General features: G+C 36.9%; 1 protein-coding gene across 2 annotated transcripts in view; it reads left to right on the top strand.

The window, feature by feature from the left end:
* Positions 1-13664, top strand: part of C9orf72 (C9orf72-SMCR8 complex subunit) — a 28882-nt gene extending 15218 nt beyond the window's left edge. For both annotated transcript variants that reach the window (XM_063252194.1, XM_063252204.1), the window contains exons 6-11: positions 934-1006; positions 2904-3020; positions 6950-7185; positions 10225-10282; positions 11628-11737; positions 11838-13664. In XM_063252194.1, coding sequence (XP_063108264.1) covers positions 934-1006; positions 2904-3020; positions 6950-7185; positions 10225-10282; positions 11628-11737; positions 11838-12024 — 781 coding nt within the window. In that variant the 3' untranslated portion in view covers positions 12025-13664. The remainder of the gene's footprint in view (positions 1-933; positions 1007-2903; positions 3021-6949; positions 7186-10224; positions 10283-11627; positions 11738-11837) is intronic.
* Positions 13665-25057: the final 11393 nt, after the last annotated feature.

Below are 25057 nucleotides of genomic sequence, written 5' to 3'. Positions count from 1 at the left end.
GTTACTTCCCATTAAAGCTAAAACTAAGAAACTTTTCAAATTAAATTGCATTGTAGAATGGCTTAAGTTATTTAAGACTAAGAATGGAACTTACTCATATTCGACCTGATCTTTTTGATCTAACTGTAGTTTAGAGTGGTCTCTAAAATCACACTTTGGTTACTGCTTTGTAACACTGGGAAAGCTACCTGAAATGCCCATTCCTCCACCTCCTCATCTGTACAATTTGAATAGTAACAGAATCTACTGTATTAGGATTGTTACAGGTGTTAAATGAGATAATACGTAATACTTAGAACAGTGCCTGGCACATAAAATCACTTAGTATTTTGTAGCTGCCATTTTCTAATTATATTTCTCAGGAAAGTGAAAATATGAACAGCCACAATTTGTTGAGTGCCAGTGTGTTAGTCCCTAACACTATGTGTTCTGCATTTGTTATCTCATCCTCTACTTTAGTATTTGTTTCCAACTGCCGATTATCACAAATTTTTGTTTCTAAAAATGAGAGGTGAATGAACACAGTTTTCACTTTGATGTTTACATTATTTTTCTTTAAGCTCATGATGAAATATGAGAAGCACAATTGTTTAAAAAGCTTGATAACTTGGGACAGAAGTTTGTTAGTCCTGAATTCACTAGTGTCACCATTCATATATTATTTTGAATCTCAGTTGCCTTTAAATCATGTAACCTTTTTTTACACATCAGTTTGTGGTATTTACAAACCACCTAGGTTATCCTAAGACTTAAATGAGACAAGTTCTGTGACAGTTCTCTAGGAAATGAAAAGTTTCTTATACCAGTAAAAATAGCATTATGTCCATTGATGTTTATCAGGTAAAACTATTTGGCATTATTTGAAGTTTTTTTTTTTTCAGTTTGTGAAGTCTTTTGCAGCAGTGTTTTTAGTCTGTTTTCTTTTACCTGCAGTGCCATCAGCTCACACTTGCAAACCTGTGGCTGTTCTGTTGTTGTAGGTAGCAGTGCAGACAAAGTAAATAAGGTAATTTACTTTATAATTGAGAAGACATTTTGACTTTTTCATACTCCTAACATATTATTGGTTAACATTTACATGGGTTTTAGTTCTTGAAGTGGCCTAATAGTGTAAGATTGCAATGTAGTCTTACGAAATTATCATGATACTCTGTGGCAAAAATGAATTTGAAATAAAATACAAGTAGAAATTCAGTTACCACTTTGACAGTTTATAAATAACCAGATCAGCTGTGTATAAAATGGTTTTGAGAATATTTTAAAATCATTCTTTTAAGTGTTTATCATCTATTTCCCAGTTTCATCTTTAATAAATATAAGATAGCCACATACATTTGGTATTAGTCCTAAAAAATGACATTTGACCATTCACTTGATTTTCGATACATTACCGCTCCCATTCCCCCCCCCCGCCCCCCCCCACACACACACACACATACACCCATCTGTGCCTTTCAGGGAGCTGTTGCTATCAAGGGGTCAGTGGAAATAATGCTTTAGCCATTTTCCTCGTGCTACTTGAGTTAATAAAGAAATGGTGAGTTATGTTTTTAAGCATTAGGCAGTTAACTAAGGGACTTTGTGCTTTTCTTCACTATTATCTAGATAGAATCCAGAGAATAAATGCTTATATCCTTATTAGTTTAGCAGATTTAATTTTTTTAAGAGTTTTACAAGGAAATATGCTAGGGATGATTATTTGCTTTACAAAGATTTTATTTTTTTTCTTTAATAGCTGCATTACCTTTAATTTTCCAAAATTACACTTCTTATATAACTATTTATGAGTGATTAGAATACCTTTCTAATATACTGTGGCATCTAAGAACTAATGATCATAGCTATTCGAAAAAAAAAAAAATGGTGTGCCATTTATAATTCCAAAAGCCTGAGGATTCCATGGGACTTTTAGTCTGCTTTATGAAGAGAAAAGTGCTCCATGGTCAGGGCTGTGTTTATTAAATGTTGTTCTTGTCTTTCATTCTCTTCGGATTGAATAGCTCATCTTCTGTCTTTTAATTTGAAAAAATAAGTTGCTACTGCTCTAGTTGGAAAACCACTGCTTTAATATAATAACTCTAGAAATAGCATAAATTCCATTATAGGTACATGGCTTTTTATTTTTCCTAATAGATCTGTAAGTCAAATATATTGTTAGAATCAGAGATTTATTTATTTTTATTTTTATTTTATTGTATTTTATATTTGTCTTTTTGAGACAAGGTTTTACTATGCAGTTTAAGCTGGTCTTGAACTCACTTTGTAGCCCAGGCTGGGGTCAGACTCGCAGTGATTCTCCTGCCTCTCAAGTGATGGGATTATAGGTGTGCACCACCACTACTGATTTTAGAATGAGAGATTTCTAACCATTTACTTAACACCTGGGCTTATTTTAAATCAAATTTAATAGTATTCTCTTTTTGTTGAATGGTTTGAATACCCTTTAATTTTTGTTACTGTGGGGTTTGCTTGTAGAAAGCTGTAATTCTGCCTAATTTAAATACCTTAAGTTTTTCTCTTTAAAGGTGTTTGCTTGCATTAAAATCAGTTGTTACTGGGTAAAGATGCGATCAGTCATTGTATTCCATCATTATTCCCCACTGAAATAAAGATTTAATAGTCAGTGAAGTTTGAGAAAGGCTGTATATTGTATTGTTCACCTGAAGAATCACAATATATAGTCAAATGTTACAGGGTTTAAGATGCTATGCAGTTAATAATTAGCTGCAAAAATTCTTCTTTTAAAGCAGTAAGCATTATATCTCATAGATTGTTCCAGTGACTGAGGAGTATTTACTATTTGAAATGTATTTTATTGACAGTACAATCAAATATCTACTTAAATGTCTTCCATAAGCAAAGCTTTGACTTCATATTTTAATGCTAAAATTTTTTCTTTTCAGATAGTAAGAACATTATGCCTTTTTCTAACTCCAGCAGAGAGAAAATGCTCCAGATTATGTGAAGCAGAATCACCATTTAAATATGAGTCAGGGCTGTTTGTACAAGGTCTGCTAAAGGTATACTTCCCATTTCTCACAAGGGAAAGCAATTGTTAAAAATAATTGTTGAGAGTCTTTGTAAAAATATTTTCATGGTGTTTAATGTATCTTATTTATGTGCCCACAGACTGACTTCCTTTACATATATACATGACTTCTGAGCATAGAGTATATCTTTCGGATTTATATAGGTGAAAAGTCACAGAATATCCTTGTCCAGAGGATTCCGTAGTTATTGTTTATTTAGCCTTAGGGTTTTCGTTTGTTTTTAATTCTTGCTTGACTCAGGGCGCACCTCTAAAATGGGAACATTTCTCTTTACTAAACAGATTTGAATTTTTTTGTTTACTACTTTGTGTTTATATAGCATATTCATTTATTGAGAAATTTAAAGTACCTTAAAATATATAGAATTTGAGCAATGTATAAATTTATATAAACATGAAAAATGTACATTTCTAATAAATATTAGAACTTTTTAATATTAAGCAAGTTTACTTTTCAAGGAGCAAAACAGATTAACTAGCATTAATTTCAGTAACTGCAGGGAAAACAATTCAGTTTATTAGATATTTTTGGTCTCTCAATTACACTCTAGATGTTTTGTCTTTTTTTGGTTTTTTGGTTTTTTTTGGGTGTTTTTGTTTTTGTTTTTGTTTTTTTACCAGGGATTGAACTCACAACTGTGCGTTTGCAAGGCGGGCACTTGTACTGCTGAGCTAAATTCCCAGCCCCAATTACAGTCTAGACGTGAAGAAATAGCCTTCCTAATGATTGTATGAATCTCTCATAATGAATACTTTTTTGAGATTTTAGGTGTAGCAAAATGAATCAGAATTTTTAAAAACTTATTCCAGAGGCCCCAAAATAATTAGGTACTGGATGCATGTGACAGATCCACAATAAAGATCATACTGAACAGAGAAAATCTGAAAATCATCCAAGATCAAGAGCAAATAAGGATTCTGCTTTCACCATTCTCATCCACTCTAGTATTAGAAAGTCTTTGCCAGAAAGAAGTCAAAAGGAAGAGGTAAAGGGCATTCAAATAACGAGGAGGAAGTCAAGTTATCTGTCTTTGGATATTTTACGTATAATAAATAAAGAAAAAACAAAATCTTCACTGAAAGTTGTAAGAATGATAGATTCAGTAAAGGTTGGAGGATACAAGATTCAACATACAAAACCAGTAGCATTTTTATGTATCATTTTTATGTATCAGTAACAAAATGGCCAAGACAGAAATCAGAAAAGGGTAATAGCTATAAAATAAACCAAAAAAAGCCCTAGGAATGAATTAATGAAGAAAGTGAATAAACTATGATGAAAACTATAAAACCCTAATGAAAGAAATTGCAGATAACAAAAAAAAAAAAAAAAAAAGAAAGAAAAGAAAAGACAGTCAGTGTTTATGGATTGGAAGAATTAGCTTTATTAAAATGTCTCTAATAGCCGGGCATGGTGGCACATGCCTGTAATCCCAGCACTCAAGAGCCTGAGGCAGAAGGATTGCTGTGAGTTTGAGGCCTGCCTAGGCTACAAAGGGCTAAAATTCAAGGTCAGCCTGAACTACATAGTAAAATCCTGTCTCAAAAATAAATAAATAAATAATAAAATGTCTCTAATACCCAAAGCAATGTACAGACTCAGTACAGTTTCTCTCAAAATACTGCTATTATTCACAGAAAGAGAAGATAATACCCCTGCAGTTTGTATGGAATCCTGAAGAGTCAAAGCAGCTCTCAGCAAAAAACACATAGAAGCTTAGAACCTAGAAATAGACCCAAATGTAAGTCAGCCAGCTGATTTTTGAGAAGGGCACCAAGAACGTACACTGGGGAAAGGACAGTGTTGTGGTTATATCTCGCTGTCTCCTTAAAACCTCATGCCGTCACGGGTAGGACCTTTGAAGGTGATATAGGAAGTGAGATTGTATAGCTGACTTGCTGTTAGGAGGCAGGGTGTGTTTGGAAGAAGCTGGTTACCGGCAGCAATGTCTTGAAAGGTTTGTCTCCATCCCCAGCTCCTCTCTTCACTCTCTCTCTGCTTCCTGGCTGCCATCATGCTCTTCTGCCTTGCTCTTTTCTTTTTAGCCACACAAACCTGGAATGAAACATGAGCCAAAATCTCTCCTCCTTTAAGTTAGGAGTATTGGGTATTTTGTCCCAGCAATAAGGAAAGTGACTAAGTCTCTCCAGTGAATGGCACTGGGAAAACGGAGTGCCCATATGCAGAGGAATGAAACTAGACCACTATCTCTTACCATATATGCTCAAGGAAGAGCACATATTTAAATAAAGACCCTGAACTGTAAAACTGTTAGAAGAAAACGAAAAATGCTCCAGGACATGGCTGTGGTGAAAGAGTTTTTGATTAAGACTGTGAAGAATAAGCAACAAATCAAACACTCACAATGAAGTTACATCAAACTATAAAGCTTTTGCATAGCATGAGGAAGCACAGACTGAGGAGACAACCTACAGAATGGGTGACAATATTTGCAACATATTCATTAAAGAGTTAATATCTAGAATATATAAAGAACTAAAACAACAACAAAAACAAAAAACAAGCAAACCAAAAGTCCCCAAGTAGTATGGTTTTAAAATGATCTGAACAGACATTTCTGAAAAGAAAATATACAAATGACAAAGAAATACATAAATAATGCTCACCATCACTAATCATCAGGGAAATACAAATCAAAACCCCATCTGAGGTATCATCTTCCCTCAGTTAGGATGAGTATTAGCAAAGAGATAAATAACAAATGCTGTCAAGGACATGGAAGAGACCTCTTACACATTGTTGGTGGGAATATTACAGAGTTTTCCTCAAAAAATTAGACAATAGAACTGCCACATGACTTGGTAGTTCTATTACTGGGTGTATACTCGATGAAATCAATATGCCAAAAAAATCTGAACTCACATGTTTATTGCAGCACTCTTTATAATACCCAAGATGTAGAATCAATCTAGATGTCAATTTATGAATGAGTGGATAAAGAAAATTCAGTGTACAATGAAATATTAGTCATAGAAAATGAAATTCTGTCATTTGCCACAACATAGATGAAACTGAAGATTATGTTAGAAACAAATCGGGTGCAGAACAATAAATGCTGTGTTATTACTTGTGTGTGGAAACCATAAATTGGTCTTCTAGCAACAGAACAGATTACTGGTTATCAGAGTTTGGGAAGGGTGTGGAGAAGGGATTTGGGAAAGGGTAATGAGTGTGTACAGAAATGCTTCACAGCATTAAAAAAGTGAAACAACGAATGACTCCCAACTTCTATTTGTAGTGTATAGCACAGTACCTACACACAGTGAGTATATGTTACATGGTAACCCAATTGATTATAGTTAGAAGTAAATGTTTACTTCTATACGAAAAAATAAATAAAATAAAAATGTACAGTTTAGGTTTTAAAATAAATAGAATAATCAAGAAAAAGTTAATTTTAATTTCTTAATCCAGTGAATTACCACTATTCACATTAGGTATATTTTTTTTCCTCTCTTCTTTCTTTCTTCCTTAATTCTGCATGTCTTTGCTCCCCCCCCCCCACCGCAACTAGATTCTACGCTATATATTTTATCCTTAATTTTTCACAATATATTGTAAATTTCTTTCAATATCAGTACAAGCTCAGTGCTCACTTCAGCAGCACATATACTAAAATACAAGCTTGAGTAATTTTACTTCCAGTAGCTAAATATAAACCTATATTTATTTATGTAACCACTTCTCTTTGGGTGCTTAGGCTATTTCTGATATTTTGCTTTTTACAATGCTGTAGTGAACACTGCTTATCATTAACACTTGACACACAATCATGATAAATTTCATAGAATACAGTCAAAGCCGGGTTTTTTTAATTTAAAAAAATTCTTCCTATCTTATGGTATGTATAATAGTGTGTTTTCCTTTCATTTTGACAGGATTCAACTGGAAGCTTTGTACTACCCTTCCGACAAGTCATGTATGCTCCGTACCCCACCACACACATAGATGTGGATGTCAATACTGTCAAGCAGATGCCACCCTGTCACGAACATATCTACAATCAGCGGAGATATATGAGGTCAGAGCTGACAGCATTCTGGAGAGCCACTTCAGAAGAAGACATGGCTCAGGACACGATCATCTACACAGACGAAAGCTTCACTCCTGACCTGTATGTAATTCTCTGCCTGTGGCTATCACTGTCACACAGTAGGAAACTGCATCTTTGATGGGTAAAAACGAAGCAAGTTATATTTAAGAGGAAAGAAATCTTACTGGTATAATACTGCTTTAAAAGAAAACTTTAATCAACCATTTTTTTTCTTAAATGTGTTTTAAATATAATTATGTTTTTCCAAAAATAGAGTAAAACTCACCTTTGAACATTATTTTTTAAAATTATATTGAGCTTCTGGGTACTGTAATAAGTTCTGGGAGTAATAGTGACCCATCAGATTGCCTTAGACCCCGTATTACTTATAGTCTGTTGTGAACACACTTTCGAAACTGAAGTAATTCTGAGTTTTTTCTTCTTCTTGTGTATGAATATAAAATGTATTGTTGGTGACTGAAATTACTTTTAAAAGGTTAAAATGAAAACTAGCTTGAGGAGTTGGGGTCTACCCCAGAAGGAGAGCACTTTTAGTGTGCCTGTGTCTGGCACTGGGTATCCAGCACTGGTGAAATATGTTAATAGAAAACATTCTTTCACTTTACATTTTGTGTTTTGTGACTCATTTCTTGCCACAAAGAATGATCAGTAAACTAAAAGACAAGTGATGATAATTAAATATTGTTTATTGGAACAGTTAGGAAAAAGTGATTATGCATCTGTAATCAAAAAACTTGAAGATACTTCATTGGTGTTCTGAAATCAGAAAAAGAGTTGTAATATACTACTAGGTTTCTCTGGAATCAATTAAAAGTGCTTGAACCTAGTAGCTGGCACATAGAAATACTCAAAGCATACTAACTACAGTAATCCATCAGTTGACTTGGCCCAAACAACCCTTTCTTGTGTTTTTAAGAAAAATTTTGATTCGAGGCAACAGAAACGTAGAGCACCCATAGCGACCATAAAATGTTGACTAGAAGCACAAAACTGGAACATTATGGTGCAGGGGATCCAGCAGCATATATATGTAGATGCAGAAAAAGTGATTTAATTGAGCCCCATCTTTCCTTGTTCCCCAGTGTGCTGATTGATTGCTTAGAAGGTCCTAGAGGAATTGCTTCAGAAAGTGAACTAGTCAAATTGGAATTACAGTCACTGAGTTTTCACGTATTGGTAATACTGATACATGCAGAGACAAGCTGTCAGCTTTCCTGAAGTACTTAGTGTTTTTGGTTTCGTTTTGTTTTTTGCTCTTTTGAGGAAATTTAGGATAAGTTTTTAACCATTTGATCTGTTTTGTTTCATAGACATATTTGTTTTACTAATTTGGCAAACTATGATTAATCTTGTTTTTCTGATCCCAACAACATGTCATGAATTTTAAGATTTTGTTTCCAAGCCAGGCATGGTAGTGCACTCCTGTAATCCCAGCACTCAGGAGGCTGATGCATGAGGATCATTGCGAGTTCAAGGCCATCCTGGGCTACAAAGTGAGCCCAAGGCCAGCCTGAACTATACAGTGAGACCCTGTCTCAAGGAGACTAAAAATAAATAAAATTTTGTTTTCAGCTCCCAAGTAAATGTTTTGAATCTAAAATTGTCAAAAACATTTTCAATCACAAGATTATGTGTTAACTTTTGTCTATCATAGTCTCAGTTGACTACTGTATGTATTTTAAGTAGTATTATTCAGTTTTAAATTTTTGTGTTAAGGAGGCAGTGCTTTCGCAACACAGGACATGCAGTGCCAGACACAGACACATTCAAAGCACTCTACCACTGGGACACGCCCCAACCCTTTAAGTTACTTTTCATTTTAACCTTTTAAAAATAATTTCAGCCACCAACAATACATGAAGATTTAGTTGCTTGAAGTATTCATTTTTAACACTTTCTTCATCCAGTTCTCTTCTATTCGGGACGTTCAGGGAAACAGAGCGAGAACACTGCACTGAACAGCTCCAGGTGCTCTCCGAGGTCTGAGGAGTGGTTCTGTCAGTGTCTAGCCAGTACTTGTAAAATGCTGATCTTTTTCTTCTTAATTTTCTTGTAGTTTAGTATACTTATCTCCTAAGCCTCCAAAATTTGAGGTGCTTTCCTACTTCAGCACACACCTATTCTCTTTCTCTGCCAGCCCTTATGGTTAAATGATCATCACTAGTGTTTTTAGTCTTTTAATCTAAAAATCACTGGGGCTAGGGATTTAGCTCAGTGGCATAAGTGCCTGCCTCGCAAACATGAGGTCATGAGTTCCTCAGTGCCACCAAAAAAAAAAAAAAAAAAAATCACTTCCTTACTGAATGTTATATTATCCTTCTGACCTGAGTGTACTCTACAGAAGATGAAAGAGAAATGATAAAAGAACAGTAGGTCTTGAGAAGGGAACTATACTTTGTTTAGCACCTGCTGTATCACAGGTACTACGTTAGACACAAATTGTGTCATGTGGGCATTGTGTCTTCTCCCTGTGTTCATGGCCACGGTAGGTAACACCTTTGGAGGTTAGCAGTTCCCGTTACTGCCCATTATTTTGTATTTTGCCCATTATCATCTGGATTTATTCTCTAGTCCCACTCAAATGTTCTTTCTTAAGATGGGTCTTTGGTTTGTTAAAGTTAATATAGTGTAGTTGTTTTTTCTTTTTTGAGATAGCAAGAATTGGTGATTATATTATTAGTTGTCTAAGACTCTCCAACATTATTTTTATGACAGTTTCAAGACTGATGCATGCATAGTCTTCATGGCAACTGCTTATACTTTAAAGAAAACCATTAAATTTTAGCTTGACAAACACCAGTAATACACAAATGTATCTTTTAGTGAGAGTGAACATATTCATATATCTGTACATATGGCATATATCTGCATTCTTATGTCTGCTGGGCATTGCATCCAGAGCTTCGTGGGTGACTAAGCTGTACCCTAGCCCCAGAGATCTATTCTCTTACTCCAAATGTGTACATTTATATTTTTACAAGTTTATTTATATGTAGTACCCTACTGATAAGAATTTAACTTAGTGACCAGATAGAGGAATTGTAGAAAGCAACACTGTAGTCATTTTTCATCATTTGGATTCTTTTCATTTCTGTCTAGGAATATTTTTCAAGATGTCTTACACAGAGACACTCTAGTAAAAGCCTTCCTGGATCAGGTAATCATAAAACCAGACATTGTCAGAATGAATGATATGACAGATTTTCTTTTAAAACACTGGGGAGCAGACTGGAGATTTAGCTCAGTGGCATAAGTACCTGCCTGGCAAGCACAAGGTCTTGAGTTTGATCCCTGGTACCAAACAAATAAAATAAAATACTGAGGAGCATTTACATAGCATGCACAAGTACCTGAGTTAATCCCCAGTGCCACCAAAAAAAAAAGGAAGTTCTACAATGCCTATTCCATGTACGTATCACATAGAACTAAATTCTTCTTTTAGCGCATTGGCCCTTTTTAAAATCTCTAAATGATTTTTTAAAAAATTATTTCTGGGCAGCCAGGGGTGGTGCCCATGCCTGTAATCTCAGCACTTGGGGGGCTGAGGCAGCAGTGTCACCACAGTTAGGGGCCAGCCTGGACTACACAGTGAGTACATGGCCATCCTGAACTACATAGCAAAACCTTGTCTCAAAAAAAAATTCAAGGCAATAGCCTGTGCATTAATGATGAAAGATTCAGCATTTCCTATTTCAAATAAATATTTTAATTTCAAGTACAGTACTACCTTGTAGCTCAGGGGTTTTTGTTATGCTTTAAGGGGAAAGGACATGTTATTTGCCTTAAGTTAAAAAAAAATTGTAAGACTTAGTATACATCTGTTTAAATGATAGCATTGTTACTGTTTTTAAAAATACCTACTCAATTAAAAAAAATCTCAATGACACAGCTGAAGGAAATGATACATTATATGGGATTTATTTCTTAATATAACAGTGTTATCATAAATCATTTTGGAGACCAGGCCAGGAAACTGTCAAAGGTGTAGCTTTGGAATAATGAGATCTTTATGCTAATTAAAACTTTTGGATCCAAATCTGTGTGGTCTGTGATATATTGCAAATTCAAAGATAACTAGTAGTGATGTAATTCCATGTTTCTCAACCTAAAATAAAGTCCCTCCCATTCCTTACTCCTCCGTCAGCACATGTTCTCCTTAAGAATATGTACAAGTGCTTACAAATCATAGACAAAGTACAGTCCAGCTTTTGGGAATGTAGATACTATTGAAGATTTGGGTGAAAAAGGTAACAGAACATGAAATAATTTACATAGTGATTTTTTTTTACTAAAATAAGCATGGATCTATTTGATGTAGCATACAAAATTTGAGTACACTTTTAAAGATAAAGTGGGAAGTTTGAAGACCTGCCAGTGTGCCTGCATACACGGTGCTGCCCACTCTCCGTCCTATCAGGGCCGCGAGCGGAAGTGCTGGGTACTGTCCTGGGGCTGGCTGTGTAGTGGACGGAGAAACGTTCAGACGGCCCGTTTTCCCACAGGTCTTCCATCTGAAGCCTGGCTTAGCCCTCAGAAGCACTTTCCTTGCGCAGTTTCTCCTCGTCCTTCACAGGAAAGCCTTGACGCTAATCAAGTATATAGAAGACGATACGTGAGTAACCCGCACAAGGGGAAGCATTTGTAAATTGTGGGACAGTGTTGGACACGTTTGCTTGCTTATTATTACTCTTTTTCTTTTCTGTTATTTGTAGGCAGAAGGGGAAGAAACCCTTTAAATCTCTTCGGAACCTGAAGATAGACCTTGATCTAACAGCAGAGGGCGATCTTAACATAATAATGGCTCTGGCTGAGAAAATTAAACCTGGCCTGCATTCCTTTATCTTTGGAAGACCTTTCTATACTAGTGTACAAGAAAGAGATGTTCTGATGACCTTTTAATGTGTCCTTTGTTAAGCGTATTTCATCACAATCATGATTGCTGTTACAGTAGCCAGTGGTGTGGAAGCATCACTGTCCCTGGTCACCTCGGAATCCTCAGCAGTTAATGTTACTTTCACTACAGTTTCACGGAGCCACAATAGGGAATGGTGCATTTTATACTGAATGTTTTTTTCGTGTACATGCTCTTTTGAGATTTACGTTTACAGTTAGTAAGTATTATTGCTATCTCTTATAGATACAATAAACTTGACCACAACTACTATTTTTTTAATATTTATGATTCATACATTTACGTGTATCAAGGTGAAATCTGACTTAGCCTTTACAGGATAATACTAGTTCAATTTCCATCCTTTATTATTTCTTGGTGTGTAAGATTACTGTAATACCTTTGCAGTCAACTGAAAATTAGAGTATTTGAAGTTTTCAGTTTCACAAAAAGAACCGAAATATCTTGAATATAATTTAGGTTTTAGGAAGAAGATATTGAGGAAACAGATTTTTTAATTAAAATTAATTATTGTCCTGCTTAGTCCATAGAATTCAGACTATGTAGAAGTGTCAGCCAGCTGTGTGTAGCCAGTGATCATGGTGAACTACAATATATTTTTTCTTTATTGTTGTCAATATCCTATAGTTGGGCAATAGCTAAAAATACAGGAAATTGAATTTTATTTTAGTTATTTTCAACTCTTAAAAATCATTGTCATTATTTTTGAGCCAAATTGAAATGTGTGCCTCCTGTGCCTTTTTCCCCTTAGAAAACTGAATTTATAATTATTCAGAAGAAATTAAGATTTCACTGGTTAGTCATTTCCATCTTATTTCCCTCTCGGAGAACGCACTGTGTGCCTAATTTGGCACTAAGCTTGTAACTCCGAGACTATAAAATTCATCAGAGAATACACATATAAGGTCTTTTGAGAACAGAAAGATTTCTCTCTTCTTTCCTATATTCTGCCTATATTTTTGAAGTTACTGCAATATTGCCTGTATCACTTAAGAACTGCAGGACAAACTTTACTGAAGTATTCTTTTCCTGGGTTGCTATACTGGCAGAATTAAAGGGTCCATTTCTTTGGTTTCTTTACTAAGTTTGGACTTTTTTTTTTTTTGGCGATCAAATACTTGATTAAGGTAATTCTGTGCTTAAGACTATATTGCTATAGGAGTGTACACAAATACAGATGTTTATTTAAAACTGAAAGTAATATGTAAGGGAAAACATTTGTAAAAAGGATAAAAGTGATAGAGCCTTTCTGCCCTCGCCTACCAAGTTTAACAAGAAAGACATGTTCTATTCTGAAGGACACATAATAATTTCACATCATGAATCAGAAAGATTTAGACATCTTAGTTTTGGGTTACACATTGAACATAAAATGTTCAGTCATAAAATATATGTAGAAATGTTCTCTGTCATAAAATACATGTAGATACTACTGTTTAATATCTCACAGTCAGTGCTTTTTACATAACAGATTCTAAGTGCTAATTATCGTCTTTTGCTGGTTTATTATATTATTAAATAGAATATAAATTGTACAGTGAAATAAGTTATTAAAGCACGTGTAAACATTGTTATATATATCTTTTCTCTTAGATGGAGAATTTTAAATAAAATATCTTTGAAAGTTTGTCTTGTCCATTATTTGTTCAGTCAAAGCACTACTGTGATATTGGAATACTGATTAGCTTCCTACTCAACTGACCGTTATGTTGGGTCTGAATTTTTTTAATTACAAAAAGCTTTCATATGATCATGGGGTTTTATAAGGAGTCTTATTTTCTTTCTTAAGCTTTCTGGTTAACATCTAGGATTGCATTATGATTTTTCAAGTTATGCATTAATGTTTTCTATGTAAAATATTACTTAGATAAATTCTTTCTTAAAATCCATTTATAATATTAATATAACTTAAACTGAAGTTACTCATCCCAGGTATCTAGTACAGGTATCCAAAGTAAAAGTTCAGTGAATCTAAGCTTTAATCGAGAAAACAATAAGTAAGTTTGACATTTGCCTTCCAAGAAAAATATTTCATTAATACACAGGATAGTTGAGTTGAAAGGTTTCTTTAACATATTTTTTATGACTTGAACCACTGATAGTAGTACATATGTGACTGTTGTTTTGGGAAGCCGCCACCCAGTGGAACAATTATGCATGGATGACCCTGTCATGAACTGTTAGAGTACAACTAATTCATTTCATAAGGATTCTCAGAAAACAATCAAAATTTCATACAATGTTATAAAGTTATTAAAATAATATTTTAAATTTTTATTAACATGGGTTAACTTTACATATCTGTCCCATGTCCTTCCCATCTTCTATTAATTAGTGTTCTATATGCAGTTTGATTTTTTTCTGCTTCCACATGAGACAGAACATTCTGTATTTCTTTTTCTGTGTCTGGGTTATTGCATTAACCAGATGTCTTCCAGTTCCAGTCAGTTTCACCCATTGTGCTGCAAATGACAGTGTTTCATTTTTTTTCACTACTAGTGTTCCATCGTGTATGTGTGTCACATTTGTTTTTTAACCATTAATTGATGGACATTTAGGCTTATATGTAGGTGGATATACATGGGTATCTTGCTGTGACTTGCCAAAATAAACATGGATATACAATATCTCAGTATATTTAACACATTATATAAAGAATTTACAAAGCATGCGTGGCCACCTGTGGAATTAGAGGTGAAAGAATGTAAAATGTAGGGGCTGGGGATTTAGCTCAGCGGCATAAGCGCCTGCCTTGCAAGCAGGCAGTCATGAGTTCGATCCACAGTACCGATAAAAATGAAAAAGACAAAAAAAAAATGTAAAATGTCTGTGTCTGCACTGGAGAGCAGAAATAAAGACCTGGAGCTTGCCACAGTGTCTGGTGTGAGTCCGGGTGGTCTGCATTGCAAGGCTGAGGACTCTGCCCTGGAAACCAGCAGGAGCTAGAGACAAACATCCAACGACAGTGGCAAAAAGTCAGTCTCCGAAGAAACATAAAGGCACACTCTTCTCCTTTCCCATTTTATTCACCAGAGGCCACAGGGAGACTGGGTCTCCTCTCCTGTTTATGGCCTGTACGTCAGTCACCCAGACACAGCTAGAACAGTGCTGCACTAATTCAGTGTTAGCTAAACCAATCAAGGTTACATCACAGCTGGGTGTACTAACACACAGCTGTAATCACAGCATTTATGAGGCTGAGGCAGGAGGCTCACTGCCAGTTTAAAGCCAGCCTGGGCTACATAGTTCAAGGCCAGCCTGTGCTATAAAACAAGACCCTTTCTCAAAAAACAACAAAAGTTCACGTCACTATAAACCTTAACGATTCAGTTACACGACCAAAAATGCATATTTTTGTTAATTTTTATAAGTATAAAAACAATTTTATAAAATTTATTCAGTAATTGTTCTGTGTATGATATATCTTAAAACATTCAGTACACAGCAAAACACTACAATCTGTATAGTAGTATACTCTTTCCAAATTCTTTTTGCGTTACTATCTTTCTTTGAACCACACACATTACACTGTTGTATTGGCCTTTTTATGTGTGGGTGGTATAATTTCAGTAAAATAACTACCCACTAAATGTAATGGTGATGATAATGGGCATCATGGTTGACCTTTGCCTAGTCTATATTTTTGATAATTTGATCTATTAGACCTAACACAAATCTTAAATGATTTTTTGAACTCTTGGATAAATAACAAATGAGTTCTATATTGTTTAGTCCAGAAGGTTGGTAAATCTTTCACAATATTTTTTTCTCGCTCTTTGATTACAGAATAGCTTCTTAGATTTTGGTCAACTCTGTTAACACTGGTCATAGAATTATCATTGACTGCCAGTGGAACTTTTTTAGATTCATGTCTTCTTTCAAGTGCTATCCTTTCTATATTATAAAGAGTTGATGCTAGGGATTTAGCTCAGCGGCATAAGCACCTGCCTTGCAAGCAGGCGGTCGTGAGTTTGATCCCTGGTACTGATTTTAAAAAAAGAGTTGACAGTAATGAGATGTCTTTTTTGTCTCTCCATTTCATAGCAGATTTCCTCTCTGAAATGCTAACATTTCTCCCTTTTTCAGTTTTTCTTGTTGCATATGTCTTGGCACGCATCCTTCCTACTCAGTGTCAGTGTCCCAAATGTGTTTGTTTTGTTTATTTATCTTTTTGGTACCAGGAATCAAACTCATGACCTAGCGCTTGCCAGGCAGGGGTTTATGCTGCTGAGCTAAATCCCTGGCCTATGTATTTGTTTTGTAAGAATATTACTGAGTTCCTAAGTATACAAATTATATATGATGTACTTTATATATTGCAGCACAAAATTATGGGTTATTTTTTGCAAATAAACCTGTTAGTAAAAAAAAATAATACCCAGAACTTAATAGATTTCACTGAAAACAACCATCAAAGGTGAATACAACACTCTAAAATGGTTGCAAAAAAGAATATAAAACAAACAAACAGATGTACAAGTGTATCTCATACAAATAAGAACCTACTGGTTGAAATGCTACCTACCCAAGCAATGCTTGGGATAGTCAATACATAAACAAATGCACTGCCAAAGTGACACTTGGGAAAAACTAAGTGGTTAACTGTCACATTTAATGTATAGCTTCTGCCAAAAAAAAAAAAAATGTGTTCCCACTTCAAGAAAAGAAAATAGCATGATGTTTTATCAACAAGTGATGTTGCCCTCGTATGAGGGACCCTAGAGTCTGTCGTATATTGCAGAAAACCCACTTCACTGCTGCCCTTAGAGAAGAAATTGAAAACGCACATGCAGCAGTCTCAGTGATCAAGTCCTCAACAGCAGGTTCCTGATACCAAGAAGCTCATGGTCACCACTTAGAGCACCTCTTGTAACTGTGCAGGCTAAAGGTAACTTGTATGGATCTCTTGATGTCTCCATAAATTTAGTTTATAAAATACAAGTTTGTTTTTTCCTAAAGTATATATACATTTTGGGGGGCAAGCTCTATTTCTTTGGTCACATTTATTGTATTTTATCTTCACTTGTCCATCTCCCTAGCTGGGCCAGAAAACAAGGTATTTTGCCATTTTGTATGTCACTGCCTAGCAAAAATTTATAACTTCTAAGAAACGCTGTTTAGTTTCTAACTTTTTCAGGCTCTCCTAGGTATCCATCATTGTTTAGTTTTGGGGTGCTGGCCGTGGGGCATGCTTCCAATAAACATTAGTTCAACGAATATAATGAGTATAATAAGCATTATATTCTTTACCTCTGCAAAAAAAATTTCCTGAAATTGAGGAAATTAGTCTCATTATGTAATAAGAGACAAAGTCTATTGAAATTGAGCCTCTGCACAACACACTTCTATTTCAGGGACCCTAGGCAGTGATTCGCAATTTACTTTAAGTAATAATAGCCTATCATTTTTTCTTTTGCATTTGCACTTCACTATCATACCTTTTTGAAATATTGAATTAATTGGTTGATAAAGTTGCAAAGTACTTTTCATCAGAATAATTAGGACATTGGTAAATATTCATCTAGACTATGGACATTCAGGAAATCTGATCTAATATTTAGAAAATCATTCCTGAACTCAGAGTTGGCTCAAACTGGCACCTTCTGGTATCTGTGGGTGGGGACTATGGAATGTTTTGAAAGCTGAATGGTTTTTCAAGTTTTACAATCCCCTTATGGCGAAAGGAAAGCAATATTCATTATTTAAACACATTGTGTTTTGTTTGATTCTTTTGAGTCCAAATCTGCAAAAAGCACATGTAGATTTTGCTCTGTGTACTCCTCCTGTGACATTTCCGAGACATGAGTGATACAGAAACTATTGTGCTTGTTCAGGACATTCAGATCTAATGGGAAAAAAATAATTTTAAATGTTCAGACTGAATTCTATGGAGAAAGATTGTATTTCAGTTTGTCACTGTGGACAAATGAAATCACTGGGAACAGGGGATCTTACAGCAGGACTTCCAAGGATGAAGTCTCTTGCTCTTCCACTTGCCAGATTTATGACCTGAAACAGATATTTGTTCTTTGCAGTAGCTAAGTATTCTCTGTTCAGTAGGAATAAGATCAATAAAATTATTTTTTTAGCTATTGTCATCCTCATGACTATAATCAGTAAGCAATTAAATGTAGAATTCCTATATCTGATTACTAAACTGAAATAATTCTACAGTCATAATTCTAGGAGACATTTGCTCAGTAGCAAGATTATTTTACTAGCTTGAACCCATCACTACCTCCCTCACTGCGTGAAGTAGAAAGCACTGTCTTAAGTGAAAGTCATTCTGGGGAATGAGAGTAAATATCCTGTTTCACTTTAACGTCCACTGTACTCTGTCTTTACTGTCACTATTAAGACTCCGCCATTTCTTGTCCTGATTTAGCAGCTTCCTTTCTTTGTGATTTCACCCGCTCACCACCCGAACCATCTGCTCGATCCTTTTTCTCCACAAAAGCCAGTGTGATCTTTCAGACATAAAACTTCAATCTCTTCATCCTCTCTTAGAAACCCTCAGTGACAACCTTCGGATCCTGACTGCAACATGTGCCTGTACCATTCATGTAGGCCCTGATGAGTTATATGTAGTTTTCTCTAGGCTTACCTTGCGCTTAGCACTGAACCTGTACACATGCTGCTCTCACTGCCTAAAACTGCTCAGCACTCTTATGGGTCAGTCAGGATTGACTGGATGGCGGGTTCTTCCAATCCCTTCTCCAGCTTTGTCTGTGGAATATTCCAGACTTTAAGCTCCATACACCAGGAACAGAGTCTATATGATAATGTATACCTAATTTCCTGGCCTATGATGCTTTTATTAGATACATGGTAAACTAATTGCCCTCAGGGTTCTTGTTAGTTTCTGTGTTTATTGTCTAGCATCATACTTAACTCATTAAGTGTTTGTTTTCCCATTAGACAGCTGCACAGAGCTGCGTCCTTGTGTTACACATCGTTGAGTCCTCCACTTCCATCACAGTGCTGGAACACTAAGTTATGAAGGGATGAATGAATCAACAAATAGTATAGACCTACTGTTAACCTCATATTTAGTTTCCCAAATTCTGAGACTAAATGATTTATAGGTTCCCCTGGCAGTTTTTGGATGTTATCCCAGTGATACCACTGAGCTGGTAAACAAATGCTTGCACATGTATACCTGTTTCCCAATGACAGGCCTTTCTCTTAACCTTCAGCACACCTTTTGCTCTAGCGTCCATCGCATTCTTAAGGTTCTCTGATCCTCCAGAAGATACCAGTCTGTCCTAATTGTAATTCCAAGTGGATGAAGTAAGAGAATCACGTTTGAGGCTCACTTTGGCAACTTAGCAAGACCCTGTCTAAAAGACCAGCAAACAGACCTGTGCTCTAAAGCATTTTTTTAAATTAGCCATGAAAAATTTGCACTGTAGCTTGATTAGTCATTGCACACCTTTCGACCCAGATGAGATACAAGCTTTGTTCCTCTGCAATCTGACTACCTCTAACAGCTCCCCGCTACTGAACTTTGGCAGTTCCAGTTGACAATAGTGGATGTTTCTTCTGAATGAATATCCACTTAGGTCCCCCCTCCCACAGCCATCTAAAGGAGCAGTTTGAGGTTCATTTGCATGGGTTTCCAGAAGCATCAAAGATTTAAGCCCCCATAACCAGTATCATGTATTATCCCAGCAGGCAGGTTATAGAGAATTTGTTGTTCAGAGCTGAGAACTTTCTTTGATCCAGTTTGGATAAACATTTTCTCTGACTTCCATCAATAAACAGCATTTTTTTTTCCAGGCCTTGCCTTACAAAACAAGAGGAGTTTAGAGCTTCTCTAAGGAGGAAAAAAAAAGAGAAAAGAAAAAAATACATTTTAAAATAACAAAATGAATTCATCTGGCAAACACAACCTCACTACATAAACTTTATAGAGTTTCACAACAGCAGTTCCTGAAAATGTAAACAACGCCAGGGTCCACATGAGCTGAGTCACTTGGTGGACAGAGTCTCTGGCCCAAATTCTGCAGAAGTAATGAACACCTTATAGAATCAAGGGCCAGTGACCTTACATGGAAACAAAGCGGGACAGGTAAAACAGTCTTACAGCTTTCCAAGTGGAAAGCCAGATGGTAAGGCGCGGAGGTCCGGGCTTACAGCCTGGGCCTCAGGTTCTGGTTCAGATCCTACCGGTTCCTGCTTTCCCTTGGGAAAGCCAGAGTCTACAAACTCTCATGAAGTCAGAGGAAGCCCCTACAGGTCTCACCATGTGTTCTGTTGACAGCATAATGCTTCCATTGAAATTGTAATAACATATTTGGCCACAAGAGCCCACAGTATTATAATAACTGTGTACCCAGTCCTAGTTTTTCAAGCTTCATGATACTATATTCCTTGTGATGAGGCCCGTACTATTCTCATGTGTTTTCACTGAATTATCTGGGTACCAGAATAATACTTGCTATGAATAATAAGTACAGTTATGGTTGTAGAGCTCACTTTGAAAACAAAAAAAATTTTTTTTTGGTATTCAGGTTCTTTTAATATAGGGATATATGCTAGATAATATGTCTTTGACAGAACTTGGAGAAATTCAGAGAAAATGTTTGGAAATTATCTTTAAAGGCTAGAATATAAAGCCTACAGGAAGGAATTAAAGAATTTCTAATATTCCAGAGATGTGGAAAAGATTGAGGTAAACTTTAACATGTTTCAGAAAAATGAAGGATTGTAGACTAATAACATTTATCAAATTATGGCTGTGTGCCAGGTCCTTTATGGGCATTGCATATTTAACTATCCTAACAATGTCATAGGGTAAATGTACCCGCAGCACACAAGAACACTAGTCATAGGTTACATGACTGTCCAGATGTGATAGACATTTTCCACAAATACTTTCCTTTTCTTCCTTTCTCCTTTTTTAGCCTGGAAGTTGGATTGCACTTTCTGTAGCTGAGGCACTAAGGCATGACCATATGACTCTCCCTGACCAATGATACATAAATAACATGTCACTTTTGCAGGGAAAGTTAAAAGCCCAGTGAACTCAGCCTCTTCATTACTCTGCCATAGTGGCTACCCTCCAGCCAGGGTCCTCCTGTGAGAGTTACTGGAGCAAAGCCCCTGTACCCACACCCATCAAGATGTGCACGTTGCATAAACAAAACCTTAGCCTTTGCAGGTTTAACTCACTGGTTTTCAGAGTTGCTTTAACTCTGGCTTTCCACAGAAATAGAACCAATAAGAGAACTGTATCTATCTACTGATACTTCAAGACTTTTATTGTAGAAATTGACCCACATGGTTATTAAAGATTAAAATTCCACAATCTGTCCTCTGCAAGCAAGAAAGCCAGTGTTGTGAGTCAGTTCAAAGGCTTAAGAATGGGTGTGTATGTAGTGGGGTCCAGCTTGTGTGAGTCCCAGATTTCCCATGCTCCATAACCAAGAACTCTGAAATACAAGCACAGATCCCAGCACCAGATGAGAGAGCAAATTTTCCCTTCCTCTGCCTTTTTCTCTCCAGACCTTCAACAGATTAGAACAACATGCTCTCGCACCCTGGTGAAGACTAATCTCTTCCAGAAATACAGTCTTAGACACCTCTACAAATAATGTTTTACCAGATACCTGAGTGTCCTTCATTCCATTTACACACAAAATTAGTCATCTCAGGGGTTCCTATTGCAAAATTTGACTGACAGACTAAGTCACCCAACTGATTAGAATTTGACCATTGCGCATACCATACACGTGCCATGTTCTGAACTAACATGCTGGGCTGTCTTCCATGTGGAAGATGATGGCTATTTCCTACTAATTCCAGTAGGAGGGAAAAAAGGGTCCTTATCTGCAATTACAAGAACTGAGATTTCCCTGTGTAACCAATCAAGACAGATGGGAAACATGAAAAGTGAGGGAGATCTGGGGAACTTCCACTCAAGGTTTACTCAGAAGAGAAAAACAGTTAATGTATATAATAGTTGATATATTCCCTTTTAAGCATACACAATCTACACTTTGAGTATATTGCCTCGAAGTTCTATTTAAGGGAATTTTTTTTTTTTTTTTTTTTTTTTTTTTTTGTCTTTTTGAGACAGAGTCTCACTATGCAGTTCAGACTGGCGTTGGGCTCACTTTGTAGCCCCTGCTGATCTCGAACTTGCAAAGATCCTCCTACCTCAGCCTCCTGAGTGCTAGGATTACAAGTGTGCCACCACACCCGGCTGGGAATACATTTTTAAAGAGTTCCTGGTTTAGAATTGGCCTTTGTTTCAGGACCTCACTGTGTTTGACCCTGAGCTTTTTTCCTTGTAGGCCTCATAAAAATAATCTTTCCTCTACTAGTCACTTTAAGAGACCGTCTCTCTTTTCTGTCTACCAAGAACCCAAGTATCTTGCTTGTATCTCCCCCAAATTGACCTGAGACAAAAACTCCTATAATATAGTTGATTTATGTGGGAGGTGATCTCAGGAAGTGGGAGTTAGAGAATTGGGCAGACTAAAATATGAAGGAGGAAAAGTCAGAGTCAAATTTGGCAAGTGGCCATCTCAGGCAACTGGAGCTAAATTTTGCTTGAGTGTCTTAAGAAATGTAAAGAATGTCTCCCATAATCGCCCACCTCAAGCATTTGTTCACTGGCCCTTGTTCCCCCGTGGCCCCCTCCTCCCCCCACGGCTTTAATGAGTGCTCTTGCACTGCAGCCCAGGCACTGTACCTTGATCTTTTGCTGAACAAGCTCCTATAGCTGTGGAAACAGTCTTGCAGCAGGCAGCAAAGTCACACCCGATGTGTGCTGCATATCTGGGAGACTGCCCACCTTATAAATTCACAGCTGTAACACAACTGCACCAGAAATGTGTACTGCACCAAGCTCTGCTCCCTAACTGCTAAAATCAGTTCTTTTAGGGCTGATGGATATAAGGAGGATGGATGTAAGGCACAAAATCATGATTGACAGCATCAAAAAAGCTCAGGGTAAATCTGTCTCTAAAATGCGGGAAATGATACTAATTATCCAAGATCATCGGGAGTACTAAATGAGCTGATATATGTGAAAGACATCTAGTACAGGTGCCAGCACATAATAGATGCTCTGTTAGTTTCTGCTCTCCACCTTAGGTAAATGCTTTGGACCAGAGCATAGATGATAAGGCAAACATCCTTGAGGATTCTTCCGGTTCTTCTCTTAATGATTCTGAGATTTCCTCTGCAGGTTGTTAACTGTATTAGAACTCTCATTCTGGCAAATGACAGAAGCCCAGCACAAACCAACTTATAAAATGAAACTACTGATGCTTAAAACTGAGAGTTCCAGAGTCAGTACTGCCGTCAGACACTGCTGAATGCAGAAAGCTAATCATGTCGTCAGCACTTCCTGTTTGTGTTTCCTTCAGCTGCTCTTATGTTTCCTTTTTGCATCTAACAGTTTCACCTACATTTGGAAGTGGGTTAGAGTGGGATAGTTAAGATATAGAGCTCAGAGAGCTCCAGCCTGTATTATCCTGGTTGGTAACTTCAGGGTCCATGGATAGATTCTCAGGGAAGAACTCATACAGATGGTGCTGCTGGGCTCACATACCCGTATTGTGCCTGGAAGATGGGGTCTTTGATGTCACTGGAGCCTGCTGGATCACAGGAGCTGGGGCAGGATGCTTGTGTCAGAAAGAGAGTGTAGAGAAGAGCTGCTGGCTATGCTCCTCATTAAGGAGGGCCATGAGTGAGCTAGCAATGCAGAGATAAGCAGGAGAGGTTGAGGCAGGGCTGCCATTGCTTGCTATTTTCTGATTAACAAGAGTCACCTTGGTAGGCTCCTAGGTCACACCATATGGGAAGCCAGATTCATTTGGCTTCTGCCAGTGCCAGCAGAATCACATATTTCCACCCAGGGGCTGAATGTGGCCCCATGCTGAGCTTCAAAACACAGAGCTGTTTTGGAACAATGGAAGACTCAGCACATTCATTTGGTTTCAAACAAAGACTGACTGTGTTGCCCTCTCTCCCTGTGTGTACTCTGAGGTCCGCAAAGAAACAGACAGTGCTTTAGGGAAAGAAATAAGAAAAGTCCTAGCATACTCCAGGTGTCTTGGTCTCAATAAAAAGATTTCTGTGACCTCTTTATCTATTGCTAAAAAAATAAAATCAAACAAGTTTTTCAGATAAAGAAGTATAGAGTGTGTTGGGTCACACCAATTAAGCCTCAGTTGATGAATATTAACTAATCTGCCAGTTCATTCTAGTCTGGTAAACATTTCTTAAGTGTCTACTTAGGAACCAGACATCCTTTTACTAATTAAGGCCACTACATTATCCGTGTCGGTTATTATTACCATTGTAAAGCTACATAACAAACCACTCCAAAATGTAGTGATCAAGGGCTGGAGGCACTTGTCCAGCATTTGTGGGGTCCTACACTCTGTCCCCAATATCACAGGAACAGACAAATAACAAAAAAACACAACCACTTATTGCTGCTCTAGAGTCTGGGTCAGCTGAGCAATCCTGCTAAAAGAGGGACCAGGCTTACTAAGTTTCCTCTGGATCATTTGTGAGGTAAAATGATTCCTCCTCCATCAGCAAACCAGAATTCAGTGACCCATGTCCTGGGGTGTGGTAGTGAGGAAGCAGGAGAGGGAGAGTAGGGGAAGGGGAAAGGCAGGAGAGTGGCCTGATCCTTGGCCAACACCAACAATAGAAAGCCACTCCCAAGCCCAGCAATGCCTGTGTGGTAAGGCAGGAAATCTGGGTCCTAAGAGTCGCTGTGCCATTAACAAGCTGCAGGACTCAGACTGGTGGCTGGTGTGAGCCTCCACCTCCTTCCTACTGGTTTGGGATTGCAGGGCTCCTTTCCACCCCAGGATTATCTCACTGGCATATTTGTTTTTCTTTTGGCTTCCGGTGCTGAACAACAAGGAGGAGCAACTTCTAAAGAAAATCTAGTTTGGCATCTGCTAAAAAAAAAAAAAGGGAAAGAAGATGAAAGTGTAATTCAGTTTTGTAAAAAGAAGAATTGTTCTTCTGGAATATTGAGCAGAAATT

The sequence above is a fragment of the Cavia porcellus genome, unplaced genomic scaffold (assembly GCF_034190915.1).
Source record: "Cavia porcellus strain 051 isolate PalLab524CR breed Dunkin Hartley unplaced genomic scaffold, mCavPor4.1 scaffold_1, whole genome shotgun sequence".
In the NCBI taxonomy this organism is placed as follows: Eukaryota; Metazoa; Chordata; class Mammalia; order Rodentia; family Caviidae; genus Cavia; species Cavia porcellus.
The sequence above is the reverse complement of the archived record's forward strand: the minus strand, read 5'-3'. Positions and strand labels throughout refer to the sequence as shown.